Raw genomic sequence first — 19,186 nt, 5'->3', positions numbered from 1 at the left:
ATTCTCCCTACCTGGGGAGGAAGCGTCTCCGTCCAGCAGGTTGTCGTCCTCAGTGGTATGGAAGTCCATGATGACGCCGGCTCCATCCAGCAGCTCCTCGTCACTGCTGGCGCTGGCGATGCTGTTGTAGCTGTTCCTGCAGTAGCCTCTGTGGTACAGCTGCTCCGACTCCATTTAGCAACACGCCGGTGCCCTGGATGATAAGGAGGGAGGGAGGGAGGAGGGGAGTGGTGGAGATATACACACCGTGTTGTGAGGAGGCTACATTATAGAGGTGAAGCGAGTCTATCAGGCACACAGATGAGGACGGTGTATTCTTACCGGCTGAGCGCTAAACAGCAAAGACAGACGGACACAGTGTGGGTTTCAAGTCCCATGAGCGCAACACAAGGCTCCCACTGACCAGGCCTTTGGACCATATTTTTTTTTTTTTTTTTTTTTTTAAATCCGACATCCTACATGCGTTCTTACCACTACAAATTTCTTCAGATGTATAGAAATAACAGCCACACACATATTTTACAGCAAGGTCAACTACTTCTAGCGTTGAGAGGTAAACAGGCACAGCTCAAAGATGACTGTAAACTGCTGGGGGGTCTGATATGGAGGATAGAATGTATGATGATGATGATCAGAACAAAGTCAGCCATATGCTAACTTTTTTTAATGCACTTTCCGCTCCAGGAATCATTTCTTGTTGTACTCTTCAAATTAACGTTCTTCCTTAGGCAGAACATAACTACGCTAAATATTAAATCAAGATAGTTGGAAATGATGACAAAACAAACTGAATACAACCAAGTGGTGTATTTATAGACCAGGGGATTAAAACGACACATGGACATCCTCTCAACAATGTGAGGAAAAGGACTATGATGATGATAAAAGTGCTGCTAGACCAAAGAGAGCAGAGCAGCGGCAACACAAAGATTATCATCTGCGCTTAAACTTCGCCACCATGTGGAAAAAACTGGAACCTACACCAGAATCAGTGGCCACAAATGTGACTCACACAGTAAATTGACCTAAAATGACCCCCACCTTGCCGATCGCAATGACAGTCCAAGGACACCAGAAATTTAACAGATAACCTGCAGATACTTTTAGCAATATTAGCCCAGAAGTATGCTGAGTCATTGAGAAATAAAGGAGGAGAGACATTTAAAATGCTTCATTGCTTGTAGCCTGACTGATCTTCAGTAATCCCGTTCAGGCTGATGATGCGATTTTATATTCCTGTCTCTGTGGAAAAAAAAAAAAAACATCTGGCCTAATAGCTCCATAGATATTCTTGGTGTTCCTTTTTTGTTTTGTTTTGTTTTTAAATCCATGCGTGTGGCGAGAAAAAAAAAAAAAAAAAAAATCAGCTCAACTGATTTAGGAAGAGAATTTCTCTTTTTCTGCAGACAGCAAACTTTTATTCAATGAATACAGAAAAAATAAGTGCAGGTACCACGTTAGTTTATAATAAACAACTGGCTGCAACAGCACCAAGCCTTTATGTTGTTCACTGCTGCCAAATAAGTCCTGACACATTGTTATGACAGTGGCCAGGGGCAAAATCTTTTGGCAAACAGTAAAAAGTAATCCTCCCAGGCACAAATTCTACAATATGAGGCAAAGAGGAAAGAGAAACATTTCCTGCGCCAATAATCACACTGATTCACCATGAGATAGGATTTCACTTTGAGCTATATCAAATCAGCGAGGCCAAGAAATTCAATTCAGCTTGAATACAAAGTCGATGTCAAGGCTGGGAGCTTCTAGGTTTTTGTGATTGTACTTTGCACAACGAGGACATTTAAATCATCTGGCTTGATCTGGCTTAATCAGCATGAGTTTAATTGAAAATTTTTAAGAATCAGCTTAAAAGGTGTGTAATTATTTTTTCAGAAAGACAAATCCCAATATCAAATAATTTGTGCTGTTGAGCCTCTTAACATCAGCCTGCTTCAATTAGACTTGTCATCTTTCATGCGACTTTTCTTTCTGCCAGTGACATTTGATAGCTGTAAATATGCCAGTCTGCAGCGCACTTGTTCATGTTACGCCTTTTTGTTTTATGAAAATCAAAACAGCAATTATGCCATGCAGGATGGTGTTCGTTGATTATTTAGGAGTTTCCACCCACTCAGTGAGATTTCATTTTGCAGTTTTGGATGTGTGCGTGTGGTGGTCGATAACAACAGAATAATCAGCACAGAGGGAGCAAAACGGTGCAGGGTCTGCTGATATTGCACAACCAGCTGAACACCGACGGTCCTTATCTTCCTCCTGCTGGTCACTATGGAGGTGTTGCCCAGGCGACCGTTGCTGGGATGTGATTCAGCGTTTTTCAGCATTCCCTCAAACTGAGAGGATCACACCTCCGCCGACGACAGGGCCAATAAATTGACATGCATCTTTCAAAAGGCAGCAGGCGGTCGATGTTTAAATCAATTTGCAGCTAAATATCTGCCCCGCAGCAACTCCGACACAACAGGGAGCTTTCACTGCTCACAATTAACAACACATGAACAACATGGAGCCGGTCAGAGGTATCACAAACACTGACAACCTGCTGAAACAGTGCAGCCGTGAAGTGATGACAGTAACACACACATATTCATTTTCAAAAAGCTATGTGAATCAAGTTAACATTATGATGAGAACCACATTTGCAAAAATTTAAATGTTTCTTTATATTTTCAAGGAGTTTAACTTTCTAGACTCTGTATAAAATTAAAATGTGGTTTTTTTTTGCTAATTTCTTATCAGATTTAATGAGAAACAGAACTTGCCAAAGTTCCCTGAATAGCATTTGATATTTAAATAAATTGTTCACAGTTTAATCACAAAAGTAACAGGTTAATTGACAGTTTCTGCACTGTTTACTGTATGTCTGTACGTGTAGGATGGAGATTTGGACTGCACACGGTGTAAATTACACTATCAATCAATATCCTTCCATCTCAATGGGAGATACTACTTCATAAGAAACAAAGGGCGGGTTGACAGAGGAAGTTCTTTCTTTTTAAAATGAATACTGAAAAATTAATAAAACATGTCATATGGCCTGCAGTAAAAATACAGCCATTTAGGAAATTCTTCATTTTGTGTATTTGAGTGTGTGTGTGTGTGTGTGCCATCAACAGATATTAATTCCACCCAGGAAATAGCAGTAAATGCATCTTAGAGTTAAAAAATAAATAAAAATACCAGACCAGTTTAGATGTATAGGGAGGTTAAAGTCTGCGACAGCGTGTCACACTGGTCTGTGTAGCGTGACCTTCGATAATCAGATGATCAATATCAGATATAAACCATGTGTGATCTTGAAGACAGGGTCATATGAGACCTGAAGGCGACTAACACTTAAATGAGACGTTATGATTGTCTAACTGTGAATGAAACTCTGAGGTCATCCTTCGCAAACACTCCATCCAAACATAACACAATCAGCGGTGCCGATATGCCAACTGGCAGAGCAAATTAAATAAGGAACGCTGCTGTGACTTTGGCTTGACCTGTCTGTAAACACTGGGTGGATTAAATTAAATTTACTCAAGTTTATGATTAACATTAACTATAAAGTATAGCTTAGGACAGTTTGTTTTTTTGGTCTATATGCATATCAATTCTTATATATTTTTGAGATTTTCACTGAAAGCAAAAAGAGCAGTATCTATGTGTTAAGTCCGCCCATGTTTAAATTGTTATTTGCAGAGGCGTCTCTGATTTTTTCCTGAAAACAGTTCCTTTAAAAAAAAATACTGAGCTTTCATGCAACAAAACTTCAATGCTAAAAAAAAAAAAAAAAAAAAGCCACAAAGCTGAAATAGCACTCAACTTTTTCAAATGTTTGCAGCTCGACAGTCTTTTTTTTTTTTTTTGAAATAATATTGTTTTTTTTAAAAAGAGGAAGCACTTGCTTGTAAATAAAGAAATAAATATCCTGGAGAGGTTGAATTTATTGGGGACGAGGACAGCCTGCACAATTACAGGACCGGGACTGATTGCTAATGGTGAAAAACAACCATCACACGCGCACACGCACACGCGCACACACACAGTCCCCCCCCCCCTTTTCCCCGCACACATGAACGCAACACCCGCCTTTCACGATAAAAAAAAACAGAAAATTAAAATGAAATAAAACTAAACAACAAACAAAAGTCTCGGTCACACGACATCGCAGCAAACTGGGGTCGCTCGGTGTGTGCAGCCGAGAGGCCTGGCTCCACCAGAGCGGCAAAAACACGCTCAAATCCACGCATTCATCCGTGCACGCAAGCTAGCGGGGGGTTAACGCACGATTCACGCAGACTGAGCTACATGCTAGCTAACACCTGTCATCCTGTTGAGCAGCAGGACGATGGATGGATAGCTGGATAGATGGATATTGAATTTTTTTTTTATTTTTTATTCTCTATTTTATTCTAACACTAAGCTAGGTTTACCGACCTAACAGCTGGCGGTGATTAAAAAAAAAAAAAAATATATATATATATATATATGGTAATAATTTGAAGAAAGACAGGCAGAGCCATTACCTTCCTAATGCCTCAAATCCAGCCCGGACACGACAGTTCATCCTCGTCCTTGAGTTGAAGGGAGGATTTAGTCTCCTACCACACCAGTGGATCTGACATCCTCCTCACCATGATGGTGTTTTCTGTTTTCAGTCCCATTCCTGTGTCACCGATGGTCACTTCCTGTTTCTCATCCGAGCGAAAAGCCAAGGCGGAAGCGGCAGGAAGCGGTCTCCTCCTGCTCCTCCTCAGTCTGAGCTGGTTAAACAGACAGCAGGCGGAATATCTCAATAAATCACCCAAACAGCCGCTTAGTTAGCTGATGTGTGCAATAAAATTTTTTTAAAATTGTGTTTGTTATGAGCATTGTGGAGTTGTGTATGAGTGTGAAGTTTCATTACTTCATACACAAAGGAAATAAAGGATTTATTTATCTTACTGTTTAAGACAGTTGAGTCACCAATTGCAAATAAAAACCAGTGTTGAGTTTATATCCTTATTTGTCCATTGCAAAAGTAGAAATCACAGGACAAACGCCATTCATCGTGATTCTATTTTATACATTTACCATTTTATTCATAAGCTGCAATCACATCTCACACTGTACATTACCACTGAGCAAAACAAAAAAGGATGTGTCATTTTAATCGGACAAAAGAAGGCAGGCCAAGAAACAGAAACACCTTTTAGATTTTTTTAATGAATAATCTTTCAGCACAATAATATTTCAATCAGTACCAAAAAAGGTTTAAAGTTGTTTCCCAGACACACCCTTAATTATTAGTGACTATTAGAACAGAAATTTTTTGCTGCAACAATGAACACAATATCAGACCATTTTCTCCAGTTGTTTTTGGTCAAAGGTGCCATCTATTGATCAGTATGCATAATGCCTGTTACAATCTAATCTGGAATGAATTTTCTATTTCAAAATCAACAAAAACCTGTGAGTTAGTTTTCCTAACTGTGAAGTAAAAGCATCTAATGCAGTCGGATTGCATCCTGAAATATTCGAGATTTCAACATTTCCACTCTCTTGTAGTCACGTCTTCTCCAGACTGTGGTAGAAGTCAGTGTCTCTGCTGTGTTTTTGGACTGGCATGTTTCTCCTGGTGCTGCTAACTTTTTCCAGGTCGATCTCCACCAGCACCATGCCTGGTTTATCACCCCCACAGTCACCCAACACCTCTCCCCAGGGATCTACTACCAGTGCATGCCCATATGAAGAGCGCTTCTCGTGGTGCTGACCGACCTGTGCTGCCGCCACCACGAAGCACTGGGTCTCGATTGCTCGCGCACGGAGTAATACCTGAAAACAGAAACATATGAGAAACAAGTTTGGTGAATTCTTGCTTCACTTTATCTCAAAACAACGCTTTAGAAATTCTGGCTGTCTCATGATTACTCTTCCGACCTCCCAGTGGGCGGATCCTGTGGCTACTGTGAAGGCTGATGGGTAAGTCAGGATCTCAGCTCCATGTCTTTGCAGAGCCAGCGATAACTCAGGAAATCTCAGATCATAGCAGATGCCCAAACCAAGCTGCGGCAAAAACAAGAAGACAGCCAAAGCAAATGCATGTTAAGTTACAGTATGTTATGTTACAGTTGGGATCCAAAACATGTTCAGAAAAGTTAACCAAGGAATTCCAAGATTTTTTTTTAAGCTTTTTCTTCCATTAAATTTAGAAAGTCATTCACCATATCTTTTACAAAGTAAATAAATAATTCTTTAAACCTTAAATGGTTTGAATTATAACAGCCAAGACAAAAAAAATTCATGTCATGTTTATTGACAGGTTTAGTAGGTGATAGTTATTATCTGATAAAGATGGCACCTTGCCAATGGGAGTTTGAACTGGAGACACCAGGGAGGGTCCAGGGATGGTGAAGGCACTTTCTTTGAGGAATACACCTTTTTCTGGCAGTTCCACATCAAACAAATGGGATTTCCTGTAGACTGAAACCACTTCACCTGGGGGCGTGATAAAAATGCACCAGCGTGAATATTCACTTTGTGCCCCAGCAGAAGTAAGTGAGTGGAAGAAGAGCTACCTTGATCATTAATTATGATATGACTGTTGTAGATTCGTCTGTCAGTCTCCCATTCGTGTCCTCTTTCATGAAATCCTCCAAGAGACAACCACACCTGCAATTTCCTAGAAGAAGGAGAGTTTAGAAATCCTCAACAAGTTATCCATTGATTCAATTTGCATATGTGGCAACATAACAAGATCCTTGCAGGACCTGACACAAATGCTGTCACAAACTAGATTGAAATTAGATTGAAATGAGCGTCCATCAAAACATGCCATTACATTAGCTTTTACAAACCATCCCTGGAAATGACTATTTATCTACCTCGCTAGCTGAGTGTATCGTGAGATTATGTCTCCTGACAGGCTCTCAGACAATGCCAACGTCTCCTCTCGACTGGATCCGATGTAGTCAAAGCCCTCAGGCAGGAAGACCATGCAGGCCCCTCGCCCCTTGGCGTCCTGCACCAGCTGCTTACAGGCTGAGAAGTTGGCCTCTTTGTCCGGGGTGGCTCTTACCTGACAGACTGCAGCCACAGAGGGAGCTGCAGTGGACATCCTGCACAAATAAGAGGTTATTATACAGTACAGTACTGCCAGGGAGACTGGCCAGATCAACCGGGGTTGAGCATTAACTGCACTTGTCCTTGTCCTGTATGCTTACTACATAAGATTGCTTGGATTTACAATGTTTGAAACAAAACCACTAATTTACTGTTCCTGTCTCACTGGTTTCAGTTTGGAGATATTAATTCAACAGTACAAACTTAAAGTATGTACTGCTGATTGTAACAAGGTTAACCAATGGCTGTCTAAACATTTATACTCCATTACCAGAACAATAAACATACCTGTTTTGCAGCCTGATCCTCTTCCTCCAAGCTGATGATCCCAAAATGCACCTTAAAGTGAACATTGGCCTGAGCTAACCCACACAGGTCGACACTTCCCCTGTTGGTGCCATATTAACAGGAAGGCTTCGGCTTCATTCTCCTTCTGTACTGTTCAATGTGCAGAGACCAGCATGAAGGTAGACCATTGCCACCTGCTGGGGAGTATTTATGTGTGTGCCATCCAAAAAGCTGCATGTTTCAAAATAAATGGACAAAATAGACAGATTGGGATAAACTGTACTGCTGTATAAAGTGTAATTATTATAATATATTCTGTGCAATCAAATCTATTGGCTCATCTTCACAATAAACAACCTAAACCTGTGAGCTAATACTGCTTGTTAGGGGAAAATGGTACGGAGGCGTTCCATCTATCCTTCTGAATGGCAAATTTTAATTCTAATATGGATATATTCCCGTTAGTCTGAAGGCATTGTTGGGAATTATGAGGGAGTTATTAAACAGTGATAAAAAGAGAGGGTGGGTCCGCTTTATTTTGCTTTGTACGGAGCCCTTAAAGTCCCAAAAGTAGTTTTTTTTTTTTTTTTTTTAAATCTTGTGTGCACAAGTTATTATCTTGTCATTCGTGCTCCTTAAAGAAAAAGACAAAAAGAAAAATATCTGTACATATCGGACACCATTTTCACGCAGGCAATCGCGTGAGCCACCTCTATAGATCCTGTCCGGGGTCCTTTTCAGCAACACCCTTCCAAGATGGCAGCCAACAGCAGCAGCACGGGTAGCAAGTCCAGCAGTAGCGCCGGAGGAAAACAGTCCGGTCCTTCAGCCGAGCAGGTACCGTCACCTCCACCTCGGTCTGCCCGACTCTCCACGGTCACTGCTGTTGTTGTTCAGCGGCATCGGGTGAAGCTAAAGCCGCTAACGTGACTCCCAGTTCGGCTAAGCTAACGTTAGCTTCCCCATCGCCATCACCCGGCGATCATTTCGCTTTCTCTCATCACATCGCTGCCCAAAAGTGAAACACCCCAGATTTAACTAGCATTTACCAACAGTTTAACGTTTGTATGTTTTTTTTACTATTATTTAAATAAGACTCAGGCGCGTTTTAATTAGCATGTGCCTTTCATGGGACGGTGTGTGCTGGTCAATGGGAGTGGGAGAAGCTATTTTTATCACTGAAGACCAGAACCCTGTTTCACTGAGGTGAAGGTTCAGTCTTACAGCAGCGATGGAGCAGGGATCCATATCTTTCTCTGAAATTAAAACAAAAGTACGACTCTTTTAAATTCCTACAACTGAAATCCCACTTTTACAAACGTATCTGTTAACATGTAAAAGCTAGTGACCTGAAGTAACTAAATACATTTACTCAGATATTGGACATTTGTTTAAAAAATAATAATCAGGCAATTGTTATTTTTTTCAATGATTCATAATTTCAGACACCCTAATGTGATATGTCCAGATATAGTGTCCACCATTACATTCAAAAGCTGCAAAACCTAACACTTAAAATGTCGACCAGTAATAAAGGTGTGTTTCCTTTGAATATCTTAATTAAATAAACTGTTTCTTTAAAAATCAAAGAACTATCTAAAGTAAAGATGCAGCAGTTGTTAACTATTAATCTATTGCTAATTACTTGAATCAATAATTTTAACCTATGATCTTAAATTCTTCATTTGTTACAGATGTGTTAATCAGTTGTATCTTACATCTTAAATCACTTAAAACTGTCTCTGACTGTGCTTGAATGTGTGAAAGGTGGTGGCAACGTTTCAGAGGATGCGGCAGGAACAGCGCACTATGGCATCTAAAGCTGCTGAGTTGGAGATTGAGATCAACGAGCACAGGTTGGAAGATGCTTTTTCCCTCCTTGCACTGATTTGTAGTACCTTTTCTTTTTCATTCCTGCTAAATGAGAAAAAAATTAAATGTTATAGATCACTACAGTGTAGAAATTTAAGTCTATTGATGGACTGTAAGATGCCTTAATTGATTCATTATTAATGAAGTGTTTCTGCATGTTTCACTCAGCTTAGTAATTGAAACGCTGAAGGAGGTGGATCCTTCAAGGAAATGCTTTCGTCTAGTAGGAGGAGTGCTGGTAGAAAGAACAGTAAAAGAAGTTCTACCAGCCTTAGAAAACAACAAAGAACAGGTAATGTCAATACAAGTGCAGTTATTTTTTAAAATGTCAGTTTTGAAATTTAATAGCAACCCTGCTCTTCGTGGAGTTCAGTTGTTCTATTGAAAACATAAGCAAAGGTGTTTAACAAGATTCTGCATACATGAAGCCATTCAATCCACTATAAACAAGCACCTTCATAACTATGTGTTAATTTGTAAATATAGTAAAGCTCTATCTCTCTTCTCTATTCTCCACAGATCTCCAAAATAATTGAGTCCATCAACACACAGATGCAGGCAAAAGGACGGGAATTGACAGAGTACCGGGAACGTTACAACATCCGTTTGGTGGGAGAGGGCGAAGCAGATGCACAAGGCCAGTCAGCGTCATCCTCCAGGGATAGTGAAGGAGGCGGCTCCAAAAGCGGGGCTGGCGTTTTAGTGTCGTAATTTATACTCACGCAGGGTGACAGTAGGGCCTTATGATTTCTGCAGTACTGAAAACACAGTTGGAGTAACAAAATCTTAAGTTCAAAACCTGAACTTTGACACAATGGCTTTGGATTAGGAGATCACTGAAACTTCTGTTAAACAAAATGCACCACAGTAGGGAAGTTATTTGCAACAGATATAAACTCAAGTGTATGTAGTGTTGTGCTTATGTATGTTCAGTATGAATGCTAATGTGTGTAGAAATTCTAATTGGTTGTCTCATATTTGCCTTTATATTGTGGCTTAAATTCAATTGAATTCTGCCTTTTAGTCAAACTCATCTATACATTAAATAGCTAATATTCTGTTAGTGTTTGACATTTTTTTTCTTCACACTCCCCCCCCCCCCCCCCAAACATCCAGAACATACGAATCAAACTAAATTGCATTGCATTTTGAGTAAACAAACAGTTGCACTTCATAATCTTAAGATTTTGGTCTCACACCTTAAAATGTTTAGAAATAAAAGCTGAATTCATAGGCCCTCTGAAGTAGATTTAAAGTCACCCTTTCCAAGGCAGAACAGGTCCTGGAAGGCAGTTTGCCAACACATTATGAGCATGAAGAAAAGATTATACTGTTAACATGTCACTATGGATCAAAAAGAATCAGTGACACACTGACTAAAGTTGTCCTCCCATTCACCAGGCAGCTGGTTTCAATATATAATTCTAATGTGGGGTCAGTCTGTGTTCAGTAAATACTAAAGTGCTGAACATTAATAATCAATATCTGTCATTTAAAACACGATGAAACTTGTTACGTTCTTTTTGATCCGTAGCACATGGTCGATCCTGGAATAGTTAAATAAAGAACCCAACACAGTCTAAACTGAGGAAATGCCTCTGAGGACCTGATGGTTACTGTCACACTGTTTGTGTAGTTATAAGGGCAAAACTGTTTTTGTTAATGATCATCAATTAAAGAATGTCACAATTGTGTTTTGTTGTGTCATGTCTTAAATCTGTGTAATAACTTTGAGATAAGCCTACTGTTCACAGCAGACTAACAGCAGAGGGGGATTGTGGATTTTTAAATTTCAAATTAAAAGTAAAGCCTCTGAACATAACCTAATGTCTTCTTTTGTAAGTTATAGAAGGCACATCTATTCCCTGTAATAGTAATGTGTTAAAATATGAAATTTCAATTTGCAGTGTTTGATTGTTCATTTCTATAAGAAACATTTGAATTTGCTCAGCTTGATTTTTTTCCTGGGACTTTATATAAATTTATATAGTAAGGTAAAAAAAAACAAAAAAACAAAACCACACAGCTTGCACCTCCAAGAGACATGATCCAATATCTATAACAACAGTGTTTGATGGTTAAAGGTGTGGCTCAGAATCTGAAAAATCATCAAATCAATGAACATCCAGATTTAAGAGGTCGTTCTTTGGGTGAAAAAGCATATTTCGACGAGGATGGGATTCGAACCCACGCGTGCAGAGCACAATGGATTAGCAGTCCATCGCCTTAACCACTCGGCCACCTCGTCTTATAGGCTGTGCTACAGCATCACATACATTTTCATACATACATATATCATTATATCTTGCTCTATTGTCGCTTAAAGTGAGTGCACACATGTTTTGTCTTCATTTTAAGTAATTTAACAGACAGCTCTTTTCCCAAATTCACGCGCGCTTTCAGCTGCGCGTTTTGTCCAGTCACTACGGTTATTACACATCGACATGCGCCGCTGTCGCAGCAGCAGAAACAACAACAACAGCAGCAGCAGCTGAACAAATGTTGTGTTTTGATGGAGATTAGCGACTCGGGATTGGTGCCGTCCGGTTATTTGCACGGTCGGTAGCGGCGTAAGCATCTGAAGGGTCGGGGTGCCGCGAGCCAGAGAAAAATGCCGTCCGTTATCCGTTTAACGGGCCGCAGTGTTAGCATCGTGTTAGCATCGTGCTAACGTTAGCAGGGGAGGCTGGGAAACGGCTCCGGTGTCTGGACTCGCTTTGTGTGCTCGCAGTTTTGTCTGGCATGCATCTCTCCAAGAAATGCTCGGCCTTCAAAGTGGTGCTGAGTGCTCTGCTGATCGTGGCGCTGCTGCAGCTCATATACCTCTCCTTTCTGTCCAAGTTTCACGGTAAGCAGCAGCGGTACCGCTACTCTGAGCTCTTCGGGGGCTCCGGGGCCAAGAAGAATGGGCACCCCGAGAAAAACACCCGGAAGGAGCGTTTGAGATATTCCCTGTCCACCGGAGGCATCTTCGACAACAGTGGCCAGTACCGGGTGTACAAGAACCTGATCAAAAGCGACTTCACCACAAACCAGAAACCGGGATCCGACCCGGGCTCCAGCGTCCTGGCTTTGGCCACACACACCACCATCAACAACCTGCACCACCTGGAGTCCCTGCTGGACCGGTGGCAGAACCCGCTGTCTGTGGCCATATTCGCACACGGCCAAGATGTTAAGTTTGCCACAGCTCTGGTCTATGCCCTCAGCTTCTTCTGCCCTCAGATCCAAGCCCTGGTGGACTTCCACTTGGTCTGCCTCTCAGGAGAGATGGCCAGCTTCCCTGAGAAGGACCGTGAGCATTTTGCCGGGCTTGAGGACTGTCCCTCTGTGTTCTCCAGACTGGAGACCCACAGGGATAAATACAAGAACTACGCCATCAGTGGAAACATCTCCTACCCCAACAACCTTCTGCGTAATGTCGCCCGGGGTGGGATGGAGTCATCCTACATCCTGGTCATCGACATCGACATGATGCCAAGCGCTGACTTGCACCAGCAGTTCCTGGCCATGATCAAAAGCAGAGAGCCGGGGAGCGAAGAGGTTTTTGTGTTGCCTGCATTCGAGATCCGCCACGCCAGGAAGATGCCTGCCACCAAGCCGGAGTTGGTCCAGCTCTACCAGGTAGGTGAGGTCCGGCCGTTTTATGAAGAGCTGTGCCCTCGCTGCCAGGCCCCCACCAACTACTCACAGTGGGTGAACAGTCACGTCAGAGAGTCTGGCACCCTGGAAGTTGCCTACACACTCACCTGGACCGACCCATGGGAGCCTTTCTACATCGGGCCCCACACTGTGCCCCTCTATGATGAGAACTTCAAGCAATACGGCTTCAATCGGATCAGCCAGGTCAGTTTTTTGAAAACAAATCTACCTTAAACTTCATTGACTAGCTGCTGTAGATGATCTAAACCATGAGATGCACTTTGACGAATAATTAGCAAAATATCATCACTCCCCTTTTTCACATGTGAAATTCAAACTGTTACGTGCTCCTGCAAACTCAAGCATACAGCTGCTTAGTTAGCATTTATTCTAGGTTCAATAGTAGAATTTGATATGATGTAAATTGGCTCTGAAAGAAGTCTGAGGGAAATAATCTCTTCTCTTCACTTCTCATCTTTCCTCCTTGCTGTCACCTTTATTCTCACCTCCTCTCCTTTCTCCCCCATCACTGATGTTGGCTCACTCGTTCTCTCCTCACATCTCCACCCAGGCTTGCGAGCTCCATGTGGCGGGATACCGGTTCTCTGTGCTGAGCTCAGCCTTTGTGGTTCACCGGGGCTTCAAGGTCCAGGGGGAGTTCCACGCCAGGAAGGACGAAGAGAACAAACAAAACCGGATTTTGTTTCGCAGCTTCAAAGAGGGCCTGAAAACCAAATACCCAACCTCCACAAGAAAATGCTGAGAGAAGAGGAGGACTGTATCCAGCCTGCTCTGCTCTCCAGTCAGTAATGGACATATTCATCTTATTGTAACTAGTTGTAGTTTCCAGTCAGACTCGCCCTATCAAAGCATCCTAGTTTTTCTATTCTTCCTTGTCATGATAGCACAGTAAGAGTAACAACTCTCGGTTTTTGAGCAGCAGGGTAATCTTCACCTGGGATTAGCAGGGTGGCACTGAAAGGAAAAAACAGGCCAATGACGCATGACATTATCGTTTTTTGACACAAATACACCTTTAAAGTTTAGACAGCGTCTACTATAGGTTCATTTTAGAGTATACAAGATTCATATTCTATTTTAAGATGTTTTAAAGGTTGACCAGAATAGAAAATAGTGTTAGCAAATCAACGTCTCCTGTTTTGAGTGTTTGTAATATGGAGTTAAGGTTCTCAACGTCATGAGCCGATCAAAGTTGGCCATCTTCCTTGACATACAAGAGAGCTTGCCGTACATTTTACACTCAAACGGCATGACAACAAAGAAAACAGGGTCTCTCTGTCCCATAGACAGAACAGTGAAGTTACTGATGTATATCAGTGTGGTTTATAATGAAATAATGAGATTGGCTGTAAGGGAGCAAAGTTTGCTTATCTTTTGAAATTTGTGCCAATGGATGTGTCCCGCCACCAGATGGCAACAGGCACTTGAGTGCAGTGCTCGGTGGCTGTACACATTTTAGCCTGAAGTGAGGGTTAGAAATGCCACAGCAGAACAAGGATTACACAACAACAGTGTAGTTTGGCACTCAGAGGGCCTTGAATCTACTCTGCTCTGCAGCTGTCAGCACATCTCAGAGGTTTTTGGTATGCTCTCGGAGCTTGTTTTTGCCTCAAACTGTCTGGGGTGATTACTCATGCATCACAAGGACAACACCACACTGGCTAGGTTTATATGGACACAAAACACTAGCAACATTTAGCCAACACTGTGAAAAGCTACTGTACTTTAACACTGAAGATTTGACACTGCTGGTCGGTTAGATTATCTGAAGCTGACTGAACTACATGTCGAGCTGTAGCATTATTAGCGAGTACGAAGATAAAAATTGTGCATAATCCAAATAAACCACAAATAAAAGTAGCCTTTGTTCTTAGAATGATTGCTGTGGAAATACGTATCAACACTACTAGTAAACCAATAGAGGATAGATATACTTTACTCAGTAAACAGTATTAATCATCAACTACCACTTTTTTCACATCCATTTAATGAAAACATCTAAATGTTTTCATTAAATGGAAATATATTCACTAATGTAAATATATATTTAAAGAATTTTTTCTTCTTTACTTACATAGTGTTTATGATATATTTATTGTGAAAATGTTTTTCTTTGACTGGAATTTATCAAATCATGTCTTTAATGACCCCAAGCAGGAGAAACTGTAGCACAAAAACTGTGATTGTGCAAAGATTTATGTTTGGTTCAGCATATTTAAGATTTTTTTGTTTGTTTTAAACCACAAAGTAATTTTATTTGGTATTTTTGGATGGAGGTAAATTTCATCAGATTACCTTGTGTCATGATGTGAAGTGGTGCTTTGTTTTTCATGTCTTCTCCTTACTTGAAAATGCAGTTTTTGTATTTATTTTTTCTTTTGTCTTTACAAAATACAATGCCTGGTTTGTATTGTTGGAATTTATATTAAACCTACTGTGGGAATTTTCTTTTAAGGCCAAACTGCAAACAACTTTAATGTTATTATATGAGACAGTCTTTGGTAACAGAGACGGAGGAGCACCGCCAATCATCAGAAAGCTCTTCGAGAACTTGGAAATGGACAAATCCAATCAATTAACTTTACCGGAGGGATTTGTAATAACGGGTCAGGTAAACAGTGTTTCCTAAGGTATTACTTAAATAGGAGGTAAAGATGCTGAGGAGCAGGACGAAGCATTCGTTCTTTTCATAAGAGTCAAATACTGAAGCATTTATTTGATGTGAGCTGGACTTCTACGTGACATTAGGTCATAAGTTGCATATATTTCTAATTGTGGGTCAGTTCATGGGGAGAAAATCACGATATCAGAGGGAGTATCATTCACTCAGCACTTGACACAGTTGACATGAACTTGTGGTGTAACATGGCTTAAGATGGGGATTTAAAGGCATCTCTGCACCAGTAGCATGTGATGGGTGATTACCGGGCGTGTCAGGCCAGCATCCAATTAAAAGCTCCTATTTAGTAATTAAGATCTGTATTAAAGTTGACTTTAAGAGTCACCTCTGCCAGTGGAAAAATATATCTACCGCTCTCTGAGGGGCACCATTTTTCCTCACGTCTCTATAACAAAAGCCAGCTTTAGAAAGTTGACACAGAAAATGAACACCCAATTAAATGTCTGTCTGTCTGTCTGTGCAGCCCTCAGTTACTCTAGTGTCGATTGGCGGGCCGGCCATCTGTTAGAGAAGTAGAGCACGTGTGACATTCGGCGCTGGACAATTGTCTGAGGCACCGCGGCCTTTTGTGGTTAAGCTTGCATTACCGGGCTCAGTAATGAGCCTGGCATGTGAGAGCTGGTGGCACGCAACTGGCCAAAGTTTAGCTTTTGTTGGGCAAAAACCTAATCATTATCGTCCACATTATGTCCCCCGAGTAAATATAGGCACTTTTGCTTTCACTGACTAGGACTGATGATTTTTCACAGATTTTTAAAGGAGGCTGTTGGCCATTAAAATGTCTTATAGACATTATTATTAAATTGTTGGTATTCGCCTCACAGAAAAGTAGATATTCTACAAATGTTAAGTTCTTTCCATTCACTGGGTTCATTTTCTTGTCCCCCTGTCCGGGGTTTTAATAACGTGGCAGAAGGTGCAGAAATGTTAGTTGGTGGTGGTGATGGCTTGTGTGGATCAGGAGAGGCAGGTTTGGTGAGGTAAAGTCGGGTTTATCCTGACAGCTTTGGGTAGTGAAGGCTTATCTGGGTCAGAGAGCTTAACGACATAAGCAATTAGGACTGCCCTCTCTTGTGTACGCTAGCAGGAGGGAGGCCTCCCGCCATCTAGATTAGCTTCCCTGCTAAGGCCACGAGAGCTCCGTGGCTTGTGGACGGTGGAGGGAACCAGCTGGAGGGCGAGATGAGCAGGCGGTGGGGGGTTTCACGCCAGGATGGGGGGGTGAGGGCAACGAGAGCAAGGGGTCAACATACAAACGTTGTGGACATACAGGCCCTTCTGTATGGGTCATTGAATGGGTGAGAAATGAAGGAGTCAATGACCCGTACTCATGGAAGGAATTTGCAAAATGAAATGTGGGTACAAATGAAGTGCTTGTTTGTCCACTGTAGCATGTTTAGCAGCTGTTTGAAGAGAAAAGGACTATAGAGGATGTTTATACCACTCAGCTTAACATCAGTGATTTCTTCTAATGAGCCACTTGACTGGAAGGATTTACAAGTGATTAGTCAGAATGGTTTAGAGATGTGGTTGAATAGATCTGCACGTTAGTTGAATAAATGTTAACTTCAGTAGAATATATTTTTAAAGAGGACAGGCAGATTACACTGACTGTTTTCCAAACTGACGCTATCTCTAATTGCAGTCAGGAAAAAGGAAAAATTGGCCTGAATGGGAAAATTTAACAAGTGCAAAGAAAGTTAGACTGAATGAAATTTCCAGCCTTTTCGTAAACTTTCCTGAATTAGTCACTAACTTGACTGAGGTGTAGTTTTAGGCCAGGGTTATTAAAAAAAAACAGCGAGAATAGCACATGACAAATTTTGTAAATCTCAACATGTCTGATTGCTAATTTTGTTCGTCTGACATTTGAAAATATTACTGTTCACAATGATAGAAAACAAAATCAGTCACGATTAACTAAGAATATAAGAATCTATGTATACCCTTTAATCAATGTCCACTCTTATCTCCTCCAGTAACACACTCCACGTGTACCTTCCCATTTTTATATTTAACGTTATTTTTCCAGTGACAGATTGTAAGCACACGCTAAGGATGTCTCTCTCTGAGATTCAGGCATCCGTTTCACTTAAACGAGTGAAGGCTTAGCTGCCATCAATGCCAGCTTTGGGAGAAGTTTACCTGTCTGCTTACTGGAAAAAGCCTCTCAGGCAGAGGGCACACGTATCACTCTGCCTCTAAACCTGGTGTTCCTGGACGCCCAGGCCGCCTGCAGTTTAAATGGATCCTGCTAACGGACAGAAGTAATGAGACGTGACATGGCCCGGGGGAAAGAAAAGGAGGCCTAACAGATAGAGGTAATCCTTCTCACCAAGCTAACACCTCTTAGCCTCCCGCCCCTGCTGTCACATTGAATCCAGTGGGGGGAAACGACACAAAAGGCATACACAAGTCAACAAAAAATACACACACACGCAGGTGAGATATCATTAAGTCGCTGTCCTTAAACACATGCTCAGTCATGCCGAACTGGAGGAAACTCATAAAAACAGCCTACTTCCACAGTCCACAAACACAAAGTGAAACTCTCAAACATATGTTGCGTGCACACACACACACACGTTTATGGTTGGCACTATGGCCACAGTGAGTTAATTCTGCTTCGATCGATTCCCTAATACTAGGCTCATTTATCACAATCATTCAGTAACAGATGATGGACGCTAGTGATACAATTAGCCCGATGTTTGCCCAACACCAACAGGATATATGCCAACAATGGCACAAAGGTTACCAAAAGCAGCACAATGATACCGTCAAGCCTTGTGTTTGCCGCAATGGAAAATAAAAGAACAATGGGTTGTCCTTAATCCGCGTGCTGGTTTAAAAGGTCTAGTCAAAAGTTGTACCAAAGATTTCCCCGAGTTTACTGAAAGAAGCGACCGCGTTGGTGACAACTAACCTGGGCGAAGACTCAGTCCAGATAATAAACCCAATAAAGCAGTCGTAGTACAGCAGATTAAGTTGGATTTATATGACAGATTAAAGTTTAGTTGAGCTGTCAGCCACTGTACCAAAGGATCTCACAACATGACTGAACAAAATCAATATAAGCCACTAGTGAGGGTGACTATTTGTTTTCACTATCTTTTTTCCAGTCATGAGGCCAACAGTGATTTTATGGTATTTACTGGGACGACTGACCAAATCTTAAGAGGATAGTTGAATTTTAGCATCACATACCAACTCATTCCTGTTGAAAGTCTGACTTTTAAACATCTTATTAGGTTTCATAAAGAGGCAGCAACTTGATTGTATTGAATTGAAAACAGGGCAGTTGGCTTATTGACTGATTTACTATAAACAACACAAACAGATCTCACGTATTGGCACAATAAACCGACTTCATACTCTGATTAGCTTTTATACATCTCACATTTTGGCCCATTCTGGTGTTTTTTTTAGTATGTAGATGTCTCACATCTATGCATGTGTGTGAGGATCAACATTAGCACAACAGTCAGCCAGACAAACTGCTCCATTTTGTCAGGTGTGAGGATAGACCGATGAAGTTTGGCAGTAAATCTGTGTATGTGATGCCCAGCTGCCTGC

General features: G+C 41.4%; 4 protein-coding genes and 1 non-coding gene across 7 annotated transcripts in view; 2 read left to right on the top strand and 3 right to left on the bottom strand.

Annotated features, from left to right (window-relative positions):
• clcn3 (chloride channel 3) overlaps positions 1–4,691 on the bottom strand; it is a 28,201-nt gene extending 23,510 nt beyond the window's left edge. For all 3 annotated transcript variants that reach the window (XM_029526818.1, XM_029526821.1, XM_029526820.1), the window contains exons 1-2: positions 4,533–4,691; positions 12–193 (exon numbers count right to left, since the gene is read on the bottom strand). In XM_029526818.1, coding sequence (XP_029382678.1) covers positions 12–174 — 163 coding nt within the window. In that variant the 5' untranslated portion in view covers positions 175–193; positions 4,533–4,691. The remainder of the gene's footprint in view (positions 1–11; positions 194–4,532) is intronic.
• Positions 4,692–5,128: 437 nt separating this feature from the next.
• On the bottom strand, positions 5,129–7,545 carry nit1 (nitrilase 1). Its single transcript, XM_029526637.1, has 6 exons — positions 7,396–7,545; positions 6,870–7,103; positions 6,564–6,667; positions 6,347–6,483; positions 5,926–6,051; positions 5,129–5,820 (listed from the first exon to the last, which is right to left on the bottom strand). Exons 1-6 carry the CDS (start codon positions 7,458–7,460, stop codon positions 5,554–5,556), a joined length of 933 nt encoding a protein of 310 aa, XP_029382497.1. The 5' UTR covers positions 7,461–7,545; the 3' UTR covers positions 5,129–5,553.
• A 597-nt stretch (positions 7,546–8,142) lies between these two features.
• pfdn2 (prefoldin subunit 2) lies at positions 8,143–10,961 on the top strand. Its single transcript, XM_029526779.1, has 4 exons — positions 8,143–8,232; positions 9,163–9,251; positions 9,436–9,559; positions 9,787–10,961. Exons 1-4 carry the CDS (start codon positions 8,152–8,154, stop codon positions 9,976–9,978), a joined length of 486 nt encoding a protein of 161 aa, XP_029382639.1. The 5' UTR covers positions 8,143–8,151; the 3' UTR covers positions 9,979–10,961.
• A 472-nt stretch (positions 10,962–11,433) lies between these two features.
• trnas-gcu (transfer RNA serine (anticodon GCU)) lies at positions 11,434–11,515 on the bottom strand. The gene has a single exon. It is a non-coding gene; the product is annotated as a tRNA-Ser (tRNA).
• Positions 11,516–11,719: 204 nt separating this feature from the next.
• Positions 11,720–15,385, top strand: b4gat1 (beta-1,4-glucuronyltransferase 1). Its single transcript, XM_029526778.1, has 2 exons — positions 11,720–13,113; positions 13,481–15,385. Exons 1-2 carry the CDS (start codon positions 12,010–12,012, stop codon positions 13,670–13,672), a joined length of 1,296 nt encoding a protein of 431 aa, XP_029382638.1. The 5' UTR covers positions 11,720–12,009; the 3' UTR covers positions 13,673–15,385.
• The last annotated feature ends 3,801 nt before the right edge of the window (positions 15,386–19,186 follow it).

The sequence above is a fragment of the Echeneis naucrates genome, chromosome 18 (genome assembly GCF_900963305.1).
Source record: "Echeneis naucrates chromosome 18, fEcheNa1.1, whole genome shotgun sequence".
Classification (NCBI taxonomy): domain Eukaryota; kingdom Metazoa; phylum Chordata; class Actinopteri; order Carangiformes; family Echeneidae; genus Echeneis; species Echeneis naucrates.
This window is presented reverse-complemented; position numbering and strand designations above follow the sequence as displayed.

Excerpts from the sequence above, each read along its gene's own strand:
- b4gat1 (XM_029526778.1), top strand. The coding sequence starts at position 12,010 with ATGCATCTCTCCAAGAAATGCTCGGCCTTCAAAGTGGTGCTGAGTGCT. Across the intron at positions 13,114-13,480 it reads GCTTCAATCGGATCAGCCAG|GCTTGCGAGCTCCATGTGGC; the intron begins GTCAGTTTTTTG and ends ATCTCCACCCAG.
- pfdn2 (XM_029526779.1), top strand. The coding sequence starts at position 8,152 with ATGGCAGCCAACAGCAGCAGCACGGGTAGCAAGTCCAGCAGTAGCGCC. Across the intron at positions 9,252-9,435 it reads ATTGAGATCAACGAGCACAG|CTTAGTAATTGAAACGCTGA; the intron begins GTTGGAAGATGC and ends TGTTTCACTCAG. Across the intron at positions 9,560-9,786 it reads TAGAAAACAACAAAGAACAG|ATCTCCAAAATAATTGAGTC; the intron begins GTAATGTCAATA and ends TATTCTCCACAG.
- nit1 (XM_029526637.1), bottom strand. The coding sequence starts at position 7,460 with ATGTTCACTTTAAGGTGCATTTTGGGATCATCAGCTTGGAGGAAGAGG. Across the intron at positions 7,104-7,395 it reads AGGATCAGGCTGCAAAACAG|GATGTCCACTGCAGCTCCCT; the intron begins GTATGTTTATTG and ends TTATTTGTGCAG. Across the intron at positions 5,821-5,925 it reads CAGGATCCGCCCACTGGGAG|GTATTACTCCGTGCGCGAGC; the intron begins GTCGGAAGAGTA and ends TTCTGTTTTCAG.